At 33.8% G+C, this 15,069-nt stretch overlaps 1 protein-coding gene across 5 annotated transcripts; it reads right to left on the bottom strand.

The window, feature by feature from the left end:
* Window positions 1–65: 65 nt before the first annotated feature.
* Window positions 66–4,084, bottom strand: LOC126921508 (poly(ADP-ribose) glycohydrolase-like). 5 transcript variants are annotated; one of them, XM_050733174.1, is made up of 11 exons: window positions 3,954–4,084; window positions 3,297–3,406; window positions 2,992–3,152; window positions 2,804–2,920; window positions 2,565–2,723; window positions 2,232–2,485; window positions 1,981–2,081; window positions 1,742–1,901; window positions 1,353–1,671; window positions 1,008–1,242; window positions 66–926 (listed from the first exon to the last, which is right to left on the bottom strand). In XM_050733174.1, exons 2-11 carry the CDS (start codon window positions 3,394–3,396, stop codon window positions 199–201), a joined length of 2,334 nt encoding a protein of 777 aa, XP_050589131.1. In that variant the 5' UTR covers window positions 3,397–3,406; window positions 3,954–4,084; the 3' UTR covers window positions 66–198. The 5 variants fall into 5 exon arrangements, with proteins under 5 accessions (XP_050589131.1, XP_050589130.1, XP_050589129.1 ...); XM_050733173.1 differs by lacking the exon at window positions 3,954–4,084 and adding an exon at window positions 3,793–3,907; XM_050733172.1 differs by lacking the exon at window positions 3,954–4,084 and adding an exon at window positions 3,495–3,786.
* Window positions 4,085–15,069: the final 10,985 nt, after the last annotated feature.

Genomic DNA, 15,069 nt, shown 5'->3' with positions numbered 1-15,069 from the left:
CATCTGAACGCGTTTACATATGTAGGTTATTAATGAAATGATACAGTAATAATAAAAAGACAATGTTTGAAAAATTAATTGGTTTTTTATTTATTTTCGTTATTACATTATATACAATGTATGTATGTCTATTTAGAAAGTTTTGTGTGAAAATGTAATTGTTTAACAGATCGCCTTAATTTATATATTTAAAGATCTTTAACTTGTTGATTGGAAAAAGTCTGAAATTTTTCTTTGTCCAACTTTCTTGATTGGTGATTCGTGTTTATAAGAAGGTACAGAGATTTCACTTAAAGTTTGAGTTGATTCCTGTACATTATGCGAGTCTGTAGATATCGGTATTGACTGAAGACTTTCATCTTTAGTCGATTTACTGCAACCATTATCTAAATATTGTGAAATAAGCTCTTGCTTTGAATCTAGTAATTCCAAACCAGATAATCGATGTTCTTGAATTGTTTTAGCTTGCGCCGTATCTTCTAAAAGTTTCCATAAAGATGATTTCTTTTTTTTCTCTGTACTATCTCTATCGTGAATTTGCCCTTCTTTTTTTTTTATATTATCTTTACCCTGAATCTGTTCTTTTTCTACAGTTCTTTTAACATCTACATATTCTTCCTTTAAAATCTCTGTTTTCTTTTTATCTATACCATCTTCATCAACATTTGTTAACCAATCTTGTATTTTTTCTTCTTCTATTTGCGGATGCTTCTTAACATCCAAATGAAATAATCTCTTTTCTCCGTTATTAACACATTTACTTTTTCTAAAAACTTCTTTTGCTGTAGAAATTTTTGTGTGAATATTTTTATTGAAATGTTGAGTAATTGGTTTTATTTTACTTCGATTATATAAAAAACGATAGAAATCTGAATTTCTTGTTGAAGCAAATTCTTGATATTGCACCAACAATGAAAAAATGTGAGCTAAAAATATATAATATAACATTTTTTAAATAATTCTATACATTCTAAATATCTAAAAAATATTCTAATGTAGACCAATACCTATATTTGTTTCGTGTTTTACAAAATGCATGTAGATTTCAGCAATGTCATCTCGTAAATTTGTGTCTCCAAAGGTAAAGTAAACCATTGATCGACCTGCTACAGCTGCTGCCATTAACTGTAATAAAACTTTCAGTTTTGGATTTCCACGAAATGCACCGCATCCCCAATTCCCGGTTGCAATAGGTGGCAGGTTGTTTTTACTACCTTCACAACGGACAAATCCAACATATGCCTACAAAAAATAAGATTGCTAAATTTTACACAATTAACCAATGAAGAATCACCTATCTAAATATAGATATATAGACATATAGACTATAAATATAGACATCAACTTTTAACCTTGTTAAGTTCTCTTATTATATTATTTATGTTAAATTGCGCTTCTGAGTGTGTAAAATACAGGGCATCGATCGCAACAATAGATGTTAATCGTCTTCCACTGCTATCTTTAGGTGTTTCATCAACATAGTCTCCCATCCATTTAAAACTGTTACTATAACCTTTGTATTTACTATATCTTTCAATACCACTGATAATTAATGCTTCAGTATCATCTAATTCTTCTGTGATAAGCATTGTTACCATCAATTCAGGACAAATTACAAATCTTATCTCTTCTTGTACACATCCTAAACCAAGAACTCCACCACCTACATATCTAGAAGAGTTTTCAATTTTTATAACAAATATCATTTTAGTTTAATATTGAATAAAAAAATATAAGGTACCTATTCGCAAAATCCACTTGCAAAAATCCAGTTCCTTCTGCTTCTATCGTCCCTTTACTTGTAGTATGTAAGGGTAATAGTTTTTGTACTTGTTCATCCCATTTTGGGCAATCAGATTTAGGAATATAACGCCGTTGTATTGTTACCACACCTTCTGGGGCTGCTCTATGGAAAACTTATAATAAATAATGTATTGATTCTTTACTAATACTTCATTAAATAAATCGTAACATATCCACCTTTAGATGTTACTCTCCGAAAATAATGAAATATACATTTCATCTTCTCCATTACAGATTCATACTTATTCCATTTTTCCTCTTTATATGCTGAAAACAACCTATGTAAATGTATATATTAATATATTAAGTGTATATAACTATTAAATTATATATAACTAGTTCTACTAGTACTAATGTTTGGTTAATTACATTTGTATAGTATGATCTACTTTAATCCTATTAAAAGTTATAATCATATGACAAAATACCTATTGAAATTGATGTATGGATATCTTCCATATTCAGATTGCGGATTAGTTGAGTTACGTCTTGGAAATGTACAAAAAAATGCATTAGCTAATAAAGAGGCTATTTGTAACTGGCTAAGACTGATTGTGCCATTAGTGTGACGTTTCAAAAGAGGCACTGAACCAGTTACCAAAACAGGAAGTTGCAAAGCAAGCTGAACCATCTTTGGCATCAAAGTTTCAAAGAAATTATTTGTTTCATCTTCATCAAGTACCTTTAATATGAAATTATTGTATAATGAGAATATATAAAGAGTACATTGTGGAAAAGATATATAAAATTTAAGATTTTACCTCAGAAAAAAAATGATGCAGTGCAGTAAAATCCCAACGCTGTGCATATGTGTGATTATAAGAAAGTATTGCATTTTCTAACTGATGAGTCGATACAAAACTTTGAAGTAATGATTCCTGTATTATTTCCCATCTGTTTCGACAACGTCGAGATCCATTCTGTAATAATGATTATATCATTTAAAAATTGCAGATTAGAAAATAATATTAGGTTTTACTTGTTGTCATCTCTCACTTGCCTCATCTATTGGATACACACTACGTTTTGAATGCGGCATCCTAACATAATCTTGACACCATTTTTCTACTTGATGAGTAGGATATGGTTTTGGTGTTCCACGTGCCGGTAATGGCAACTATTTTAAATAATTTTTAAGTTGAAATTCATATGCATTAATGAAAAATATTTATTTAATTTAACCCATACCGATATTAATACTATATGAGATGGAGAAGGACAAATAGGTGGTAACTCCTGGCTATCATATACACCTAGACCTTTACGTATCTCATCCATGCTCACACCTTTCCATTCAGGTACATCATCCAAAGGTTCTGGTCCGTTAACATCAATAGACATTGAGCTTGCTTTATGAAATGAAATGCAATTGAATAACCAATTTAAAGAAAAATATACAAAATATTGTATGTACATATAACATAAATACACGTAGTTTTAATTTTCCCGAACATCAAATCTTCAAAATTAAATGTGCTCAATTAATATCTTACAATCATCAGAATTTACAGGGTTATTTGTCACGGTATCTACATCATTGAAGATATCTGGAGATAGCGTTTCTTCGTCAAACGAGAATCCAGGATCCGACATAATTCTTGAACTGAGAGAATTACAAATAATATATAGTAATGGTGGAAAATAACAATAAACAATACAGTGAAATGAGATGAAATAAAGTTCTTACGTACAAAAATAAAATAAAGATGTTTAAAAGCTACATAACGCGTCTCGAAAATAAAGTAATCTTGAAGTGGCAATAAATTATCACAATACTGACAAATTGTTCGGTAATTCTTTAAAATTTCGTTTCAAGAATGTACGATCATTAAAACCGAAGTTACGCGTATATTGCTTTGGCGCCACAATTCTTCGTGTTGATAAACGTATTGCGGGAAAATTAGACATAACGGTACATAAACAGAAAATTATATATATTAATATCAACTAATGTTTCTATGTATATATATATGTTATATTAAAAGTTACATTTGCACTTCACATCTGAATGTTCTTTACACCTTTATAAAACAATACGTAATATTTCGTAAATACTTAAATTGCATGAAACATAAAGTGTTATGGTATGAATCGTTCGAATGAATCGATCCATTTAGGGGAAATACATCTAATAGGGGAAAAATATTTACCTCAAATATTCCGAAATTAAATGATCAAAACAATCGCTGTGAAACACAAAATGTTAATTGTTACTTTTATTAGAAATTATATATACTGATAGAGAATTTGTCAAAGTAGATCGTACATTATGTATATAATTCCATTATATTGTAGAGTTGCTTGTTATACGAAGTAAGTAGCTACATATAAGTTTTTATATAGTTATGTACAGAATACGTTTCTTATATTTTTGTACTAATTAATACAAATAAAAGATATAAATAAATATAATGTTAAACCAATTAAAATTTCTAACTTATACTAAAATCATTGACTAAATACAGGATAGACTTGACAATTATATGGCAGTTCGTGTGTCACGTTCTGAAATACCGACATTGAAAGAGATCAGAGATCAGCATATCTTACGCCCTCAGTGATTTGCTACGGCAAATATAGGAATTATATTCAACTTAATTGTTAAAAATGTTAAAGATGGATGTAGCATTTTACAGGACATCGAATCACTGACTATGAAATTATAAATTATAAATAACTTATTTTGAGAAATAAAATCATTTACCTTCTCTTTTATTTGTTATTATTACACAACATATAATTTATTAGAAAGAATTGGATAGTTTATGTGAAAAGTTTTCAAACTCGTGTTGAAGATTTGAAAATGAATATTGTGGCTGAGTGATATAACAATCGATAAACGCGCCTTGTCGATGATACTTTCGGCTTGTCATAATATAGATGTCACAATAAAATATTATAATAACAATGGGGCAGTATTTTCTGGTATGAAAATGATAGTTTTAATCTCAAAGCCGATAACTTTGAATTGATGAAGTTTAAAGTATTCACAACTTGAATTTTGTGTGAATACTTGTATTAGTCATATTTAACAGCCGTCTGTTCAATTTTTCAAATCTGCAAGGTCTTTACATATACTTTATTTTGCAGACACATAATGGTGCGCGTGCGTCGTTCGAAGATGGCCGAACAGAGGATCAGATACAAATTTTTGAAGTTTGGGATTATTGACCCAGTGTTAGTGGTGGCCTTTTTGTAGAAAAATGAGAGAGGTTGTTAAGATGAAATAAATTCACGCAAATATTAAATACAATTTATTTCATAATAAATTGCAGTTCAAATTTTTTAGTATGTATTTTTAAAATGTAGCTGTTTTTTTTTACTTTTGTTTAAGATTATTATACTTGTTACATTCGTGAAATAAAATGTATGTTTCTTATAAGCGAAGCTGGAGGTATAAATCTCATACATCCGCTCAAACGTGCTTTAGTTTCTAATATAAAATTACTATAAAATATTATTTTAATTACTTGTATTATACCATTTAATAAGAGAAGAACATTATATCCACTTAATTATGTACACTTAATTATAACATGTTGATAACATATAAACATACGATGTATGTAGGTTGTTGATCAAAACAAATTTCTTGGCACACAATATGTCAATTTTGGGCGCGGTAATGATAAATTAGTTGTTTCGTTCTAGCCAATCAGGAGTTAGCTAGGTGAAATTTTGGCGCGGAATGTGATTGTACTGTTGAAAAGCATGACGTTAAAATATATCTTCTTTTGAAATATGTGATTTTAACTACTTAGTGTTTTTTTACTGTTCTGTTGTCTTCGTTACTTGTACGCTACTGTCTTTAGCAACCTATGAATTGATAGAATTTCCTAAAGAATAATACACGTATATTAGATTTCATCTTGTTTATTATCATTGAAAGTTATCTTTTTCATTAATTTTACAGTATTGTAATTTGTAATATCATAATATTGGAAGTAGCTTTTTGTTCCTATATAGATAGCAATCTTTATTAAATTTGTTTTAATAATTAGTGTTGCGGACTTTCATCGCGATTATTTTAATTAATTTTCTAGGTAAAGTTACGTTGATGAATAATCGCGTTTTCTGAAGTAGTGTTGCGTCTGTATCATGCTCAATTTTCTTCCACTGACCTGTGGAACCATGTTCCTGGATTATCTCGTGCAGGTAACACGAGCAGTTTCCTATATCGTTGCACTGGATGTCTCATTATTAGTGCTATGAATATTGAAATATGAGTGTGTAGATTAATATTTATACCTAGCTAAAATATCCTACTTTTGCTTTCGACAGTTTTCTAATTCTTATTTACTTATTTTTATATTTATTTTTAATAGTTCATTTTGTATATTATATTTATGTAAATATTGCATGAAGCACTCTTTACGATTTATATTGAGAATTTTTTATTTTATATCTGAATTTAGTAAATTAGTACTGCGAAGAAGAAAAGATAGAATAAAAGACTTATAGTTTGTTTGTATTATTGTTCGGGATAAATAGATCTCTAAATTTTTGTATCATCAAGACTTATAGGAAAGCCTTCAGGTTTCTGATAGACAGAGCCAATAAAAGTTTTTAATTTTGTTTAAATTAATTTAAATTCAAGTTCATTTCAGAAATCCATACAAAATCGGCGTAGTAAAAGCACGCAATGTATTTCAAGATAGTATATCGAAAGTATTCGAGGTTTTGAAGGAATCAGCACACATCAAAAAAGGAATTTGTTTAAAGTTAGCATGTACGTACCACATGCATACGTATTTTTGCGTAAAAGGAGGGTGGATATTTCGGAACTTGTAACACGAAATCCTGTAAGATGTCAGGTCTAGTATCTTTATATGATAGTGGTGTCGTGATATGCATCATGGTTAGGAATTCTATTCCTCGTTGCGTGTATCTCTTTCTTCCGATTCGTCGATAAAACAGTGAACGCGCCATCTATTGAAAAGAGCATTCTGACTGTATTAGTCAATGATGCTGATTACACGGTAATATTCGATTTTCTAAGTCAATATACGCGTTAACAGATGGCACTGCGGTATAAAAATTTGATATAAAGTATAATATACATTATCAATTGTTCAAAATAAATTTATATTCGATATTTGTTGAATGAACATATAAAAATTTCGGACAGCGCGTAATCGACATTTTTAGAAAGTAACCATCTAAATTTGACCAGTTACATTTTTTAAATGGTTGCAGTATATACGAAAAAGGAAAACAGCAGATTATTTAGACATCTAAATTTGTGCGATGCTCTGAGATAAAAATTATAATAAGAATATTTTTAAAGCACTATATTAGCGTGTTCTTATATAGAACGTTTTTTTTATTTCTCATCGTACTCCAACTTTCTTGCCCCAGTAACCTGGTTACTAGTACACTTGAAAATTAAAATTACTATTTCTTGTTTCACTGCTCTCTTTTACTGCAGTTTAGCGTTGTCTAATGTATCGTTAAAATCGCTAAAAAATAGTAATATATCGTTTTCATATATATATATAGATATATGTGATTTAGCAACAGTATTTTACTACTTTTTTTATCGGAAACGTCTCTTACATCGCTTTTTCTAATACAATCTTTTGACACAGAAATGAATTGCGTGTAAAATTATCTGTGATATTTGAGTGTATATATATTCTTTTTCCAACAAAAAAGGAAGCCTTTTAAAATATCCGAAACTATTAATTAACGAGAAAAAGATGATGGAAGCTTCATTAGTTCAGTACGATAGCTTTGATTTATCGCTCATCCAGATGTTATTTATATTATTCACACGTCACTTTACTGACGTTCACACGAAAGTAATGTACGTACTTGCGAATAATACGTAGAACACGTTCATTAAAAATTTGTTACCTTGTTATTGCTGCGAAGGCTGTCACCTCGTACACGTGAAATGCGATTCAACGTCTGGAGTAACACATGTGGATTTATGTAGATACGCGCAACACGGTTACACAGGTATAGATACGGATCGTACATTATATCTATGGTACAAAGCTTTGCCACTAGCTGTGGCACATGCAGATTTAGACTAGATTATATTAATCTGTTCGAAAACGTTCATTTCCTATTGCCATCGCAAAATACATTGATAATTCAAAATAATTGAATGATATATTTACACTAACAAAAACATAATTATTATATACTGCATCTTCCTTATTTTATTTCATTTCATTGTTCGAGTAAAATTTACCGATACTTTTGAATGTGTACACACACACACACACACAAGTAATATCGGCCCATCAAATTTAAATTTTGGAGAGACAATATTTCATGTGCATCTACTTAATATATATATATTATAAATATATATAAATTATTATTAATATATATATATATATATATATATATATATATATATATATATATATATTATGTAGATGCACATGAAATATCGTCTCTCCAAAATTTAAATTTGATGGGCCGATATTACTTGTAACATTTTGTCTTATCTTCAATTATTAACTACATTAAGAAAGAAAAAGAATTGTTATAAGTTACGTGTATTAAATGTTAGGAAGACGACAATGATATCAAAATCTTATTACGAATAAACAAAATATTAATGTAGTTTTCTCGTATGGATTTAAGTATAGCAAATTAACGGCTTCCGTTATTTCATTTAAGCAATTTTCTAACGTATAAATCATTATAAACGAAGCTGCAAATAAAGATACTGTTGCATCACTCGAATCTTTTAATTTTAGGAAGCATAGTTCTTATAAATCTTGAATAATAAAACAAACTAATCGTTGATGAAATATATACAATTATATGATGATGACAATATGATGTCTCAATGACACTGTGCATGTTTAAAATTGTATACATTTCGTATGCACCAACCTAATACACATATTATAGTAGCCACAAAAGGATCGGTTACACATTTCGATTATGTATAGAAACATATAGCACAGATCGCCGGAGCAAGTGACTGCTCGTACATCCAAAAATCCTTATCATTATTCAGAGATACCAATATAACGTGTGATTAGTAAACGTAGTCGTAACAAATATGTCTAACACTCACGAACGAGCATACGTTCATTACACGTACACGGGCAGGTTAAAACATGCATAGAAACCTGCATGAAGAACATGATTATATGCTTATGACAGACAATTAGATGCTACATAGCGACACGGACAATATCGATTTGCATATCTACGCGAACACGTGCGTTTACTGATGGTGGGAACAAAGTATGCTTGAGGTTCTCCGGAATACGGATAAGGCATAACCATAAGAAAAACGACGAACCATTTTAAAGATAGGTTAATAGACAAATTAGTTTTCAGTTAAAATGAACTTCGTATCACGTGCATATAATACAAAAAGAGAAATTAGTAGCTACACATACAGTGTCTCACGAAAGATGGTCCCCCATTGAATATATATACCTATACTTGCATCAAATATTTTGTAGCTTTTTCAGATTTTCTAATTTTAAAATAACTTTCTAATTTTCAGATTTGATTCAAGCTTTATCAACATAGGTAATTATGCTAGTTATGTTTCATTATAATGTTAATGAAAAATATTTCGTATAACGCATATTATAATATATTCACAAAACATTTCTCAAACAATATATGTTCTGTGATTCAATTATTTTAGTTATAGATCACGAAATTAAACATTTTTTGCATTTGCTTCACACTGTATATATGTAGCGTCGAACAATGGGAACAGTAAATGAAAATGAATAAAACAAGCGCCATTCACGACGGTCGCAAAATAATAAACGACAGCGACGCACTGTGATATCGATTCAAAATGATCGACGACGTTTATTTTCGCATGGCGTAATCGTCGATTTCGAAGATTTTCGTACTGGAAAGCGTGTGTTCGGTATCGGCGCGCGCGACAGTGTCGACGTTGCGAGGTCAGTGGAACGGCGACGGTATAAATCGGGCGCTCGTTAAAACGTGACTTACGGCACTTTCACGACCGACCGAAGTTACTAGCGTGCTTGCAGCATTCTCGCTATCCCCCCACTTCTTTCGATTTACACTCTATCCACCAGCTTCTCGTTCCCTCTACTGACAGCTTCTCATAGCTGTTTTCTTTCTCGCGTTCACGATAAAGTCGCGAGTGCAAGTACCAGCGACACCTTTTTACGCCAATCTCACTGTAAATTCTACTTTCTCTCTCTACGTTGTTTACCTAACATCACTTTTTCCTGTAATATAAATTTTTTATTTCTGATTTTGCGTACTTTGGAACCTATGCTGATCAATTCCATAAATTGTAATATTACTAATGTAACTTACCTTTATTCGTGTCACAAATATAACTTGATACTGTAAGACGACGAATTAAAAGGTTATACAAAATCATTGAATTCTTAAGAAATAATTACTGTATCTCTTATGTAACATAAATTTTATTTCCGGTTGTCTAGAACTTTTAACGATAGGTTTTGACGATTCTTTTACCTTCTCCTTCGAAGCAAGAGGCAGGGTTAAAAGTCTGATTCTAAGAATAGTTGTTCCTTTATTTGAAAGAAGTTATAGCATAGACATCTGCAAGGATTCGTCGGATAGTCTTAGGCAGGCAATCGCGTCCTTAACAAACCGGCGCAATATTCCATTATGTAAGACAACGATAGAACTCTCGATGGTCGAGAGCCCGATGATCCCAGGTTGTGCTCTATAAATAGACTGACCTTCCTTTGCGCTCTTTAAGTAGGTGTGTTAAGATAGCGTGTATGTACTGTGCCTGCGATGAGACATGTTTCCTTTTCAGAAAGGAACCAGTTGAGTAACGAAGGAGGGTTGGATTAACTGCTAAAATAAGAGAAACCATGTACGTAAAAGACGATAATCGACCTTATCCAGGAAATATCGTTTAATTAAAAAATAGATTTACCACTGTAACTTTATCGTCGACCATTTTGCTAGAATGTAAGAGTTCAGAAGTAAAATAACCTAACCTATCTCCGTTATTTTGGTAAAACGCAATGACAAGACAAGAATAACTATAAATATCGCAATATATGTATCTGTGGAAAAGTGCTGCATAGGACATTTTAATTAAGAAAGGTTTGTCGAATCTTTAACACTAACAGGAATACTCAGGATGTTAACTATATAACTCAAAGTTATAAACTCGCTCAAAACGACGTTCCTCTTTGACCAGATCGTATTTGCCTGTTTGGTGTTACGCGTGTTTGGACGATAGCAAAAAAAGTTCGTTTGGATGATGGCGCGAGCGAACTGGGTACGTCTATCGTTTCTATTTGTCTGGTGGATTCCTCCAGAGAGCGAAATACAATACCCCAGAAGGAGGAAACACTAGGAGAAGTGGGGAAAGGGGTGAAGAACAGACAGGCAATAGGAGAAGTGGAAACAAGATGGGAAATTGTGTAATTTATTCAGCTGAGCAAGGGGCCAGCATTAGTTCGGTGTGCACGCGTAGGTGAATCGGCTGACGTAAGAGAGAGAGGGGGGAAGAGATGGCGCCAACGTTTGTATCGTCAGATAAAACTTTTGCATGCTTTCGAAAATTGCATGAACAGTTGCGGCGAAACAACAGAACCGTATGCAATCGCTCGTCGCAATCTCAATAGCCTACAGCTCCATTAGAAAATCTTCTGAGGTTTTTAGACTTCCACACGAACGATACGTTCTCTTCATCCATTTACGTAATTGGAATGTATTCTATCATTGTTGCGATACTTCCATTGATGTCAATCAGTTCTGTTAGATTATATTTCGACGTGTGTATATGATCATTCGGATGAACGATATTCAAACGATCGGCAGTATAGATTGTATTCGTATTTTCATACATGTCTGTGTAAATATTTTTTAATACTAGAATTGCTAATCTATACTGCGTACCTAAACATATGTGTATTTATGTTTCTATCTCAGTACATATAATAAGTATGACCACTAGGCGTTAAGATTAGTTATTCGAATGAAATGACCTCATACATTTGAGAATATTTATTCGCGATAATATGTGTCATCTAATAAAAAAAGAACCAAACGTATGCATACATACATCAGTACCTCCGAAGAGAAAGAATAATCTTGGTTTTTCTTTATCATCGAAAAAGAAACGATGTTTCGAATAAAGAACCGTGAAACCTTGTCAAGTGTCAGGAGGGGTTGCTGGTCGATGTGATGGAGTTTGTCGACGTTAATCTACGATAGTTGTGGCGTTCCTCTTTTTTGTCATCGACGCGTCATCGTCCCGGTGCAAATGATATCCGCTTAAGAATCGAGTTACGAGACCCCAAGTAGCGAGACGAGTACCACTTTTGAAACAAAGTACCCAGGGAACCCTTCTGCGTTTCTCGTTCTCCTTTTTCGCTTTGCTCTTTCTCCCGACGACGACGTAGTATAGCGAGTAGTCGATCGGTCGGTCGGTCGGTCACTGAACCGCCCGCGCCGCTTTGTAACTCCATGCCATTCCATCCCATCCTGGCTCGCGATCGAGCCGTGGTACCGTTAGAATCTTGTCCCAGTCTACCTGAAAACTAATTCGACGACGTCTCCGACTAAACGGACTACGTCTGCTACGTTCACGCCTGCGGACCTCGACATACCGCCAGACAAAAGAAAGAGCTTTATCTATACTATTACACGGCAGACAACCTTGAAATTACAGCGAAGAAAGTAGCCCGAGCGGCAGCCAGTGTTTCACGCGTAATTCTCGGCGAAAAAAACGCGTTTTTCTGTTCTGCGGAATTGTACTGATAATGAAACGGGGTTGTTCTTACGTATCTTTTTCCCTTCTTTTTATTCGGATCTTTGCACGTTGAAAGTAAGCTGCTACAGTATAAGGGATTTTTTAGTTTGGTGTGGACAATGACAAGTTCATCTAGAGAAATGAAAAAAAAAGGAATATACAATGATCGAAAATTATAAAGTATTAAATTTGCTCTTCTTTGAATTGTTGAAAGAGAAAGGTAGATTGAAAAGGGTTGTCAGACAATTGTAGGTACATGCAAGAATGTGACCGTCTGGAACTGTAGCTAGAAGAAAATGGTCAGGGTAATCAGCGCTCCAATTACAAATTCGTTTCTCAATTCTGGAATTAAATTTCGTTCGTTGCCGTTGCGTCCGTAATTATGCGTCGAAAGTTCCGTGTAAACTTTCTTGCTCACATCCTTCTCCCTCTTTTTGTTTCCTCTAGTCAACTTCTTATTAACTGGCCTGGTTAGTTCGGTCTTACTTGCGACGGATACAAAGTTTGCGGAGTCTAACAAGGAGATCTCCCGAAAATTCTAATTTAGAAGGTAGAGGGGAACTGCGGGATCGGGCTGGGACGCGTTTCGTTTTTCGTTTTTAAATAACATAACGTAAAATATCGTACACCTGTAATTTCGTCCAAAAATAACGAAACATATTGCAGAAACCATTTCAAACGCGTATTGATATATCTCAAGAATTGATGGAAAAATCTGTACAAGCTGACGGGCAACAATCGATAAAAAACAGTTAAATCACAGAGTTACAGGAAGCTTGTAAACATACCTGTAACTTGCAACACTTACGAGATCGTTGTAAATCACAAGGTAGAACAAATAATCGATAGTACGGTAATCGATACCGTAAATTGATATAGAACGAACGTTGTCGAATGATATCGCAAGGACGTGGAAGGATGAAAAATGAAAAAGATCGTAGAAGAAGGAAGGGAAGGCAAACACGAAGGTAGGGGATGGACATTGGTGGCGGGTGGCAGTGCTGGTGGTGGTGGCGGTGGTGGTGCTGATGGCGGTAGTGTGGGCGTCGGCAGAGCAAGGGGTGGAAAATGGGCTACGGAGGGTTGTACGAGGCAAGTACGAAGAGGGGGATGGACGCGGTCACCATGGCAACCATGGCTGGGTTTCAGGGCCCTGGCCGATGGTTTGGGTAATGTTCCGCGCCTTGGAATGGATTTCTCTCGCTTCGCTACCAAATGGGGTTAGTCAATGCTAAGCACACGCTTGTTCTTTCTTTTCTCTACTTTTATTCCCTTGCCTTTTTTATTTTCTCCCATATGACTCTTACTTTTCAACTTTGCATATTTTCGCGCGTAAAATCATCTTCGTTAATCAAACTGAATGTTGGTCATTATGTTCGGTTATCGATGAGCTGGTTAGTGAGAAATTGTCGGATCTGTCAGGTGTCGCGTCAGAATAGGATTAATTTGAAATCACGCGTGAAAATATTTCCGCTAACGGCATAGTAAAATCACGCATTTCCCATGGAGGGTTGGATAATTTATCGCAACGTTGATTAACGAAGAGTTGATATCTCAGATTCCTCGGGAAAGATGACGCTCTCAATGATATGATAGTTAACGTAACTTGCTCACGATAAAGTAAAGATAACCAGCACGATGAAAGTCGTTGATTAATTTTCACGGAAACGTCAAAAGGTCCTTTGATTCGATGACTACAAAAGTAGTTCTAGGTTAAGTACTCTGCTGAGCGTCTCGGAAAGCCATAAAGAGCCGTGAACGCAAGAATATGACGGTCTGTTTATTTTTCCGAGAGTTTGAGTCCTTCCAAACGAATGATTGTTGTTCGTATCCTGTCGCTTCTGTTAAGGTTCTTACACGCTACAACTTCCTGTAATTACTTAACTAGCGACTTATTTTCTTTTCTTTTTCAAAGAAAGACGAAAGTGGTAACGAGAAACTGCTTGCAATTATTGTTTACGGAGGGATCGTTAATGGACAACAATGTCGAAAACTCATAGCCAAGTTTCTCGGTTGTTACACGGGCGCAAAGCGTAACTTTCCAACGCGAAACGATTTTATAAAAATCTATCAATACGCTTTATTGGATAATTACTCTTAGGTAATAATAATAATAAGGCGCTTAAGTGTAGGTCATTGAGGCGGCAACCGTGGAAGGGTTGCATTGTTAATTCCGCGCAGAGGATTGCGGCAGCATGTTGCAACGGTATAACGAAATCAGCCCGCGGTGTACTGTGGCTGATATACCGGCGTAGTCATGTACTTGATGGGCTTTCCGCTAACGAGAGTTAATTGCAGCATAAATATGTCTGTTATGAACGGGTGAAATGATTACGATAAACTAGAGAGTTGTAACGACGGTGGAACGAAGGAAACACTCGTAAAATTACGAGGGCAAATAATAAACACCGATACACCGCATCGGTGCTGTTCGAAAATCTATAAGGCAGTAAAACGATATATTTGTTTCCTATCGAGTTTACGTGATTGTTTGTTACTCGTCTATCGCCATTATTCCATATACACATACCTAACTACACGTATGCACATAC

This window comes from Bombus affinis, chromosome 10 (genome assembly GCF_024516045.1).
Source record: "Bombus affinis isolate iyBomAffi1 chromosome 10, iyBomAffi1.2, whole genome shotgun sequence".
In the NCBI taxonomy this organism is placed as follows: Eukaryota; Metazoa; Arthropoda; class Insecta; order Hymenoptera; family Apidae; genus Bombus; species Bombus affinis.
The sequence above is the reverse complement of the archived record's forward strand: the minus strand, read 5'-3'. Positions and strand labels throughout refer to the sequence as shown.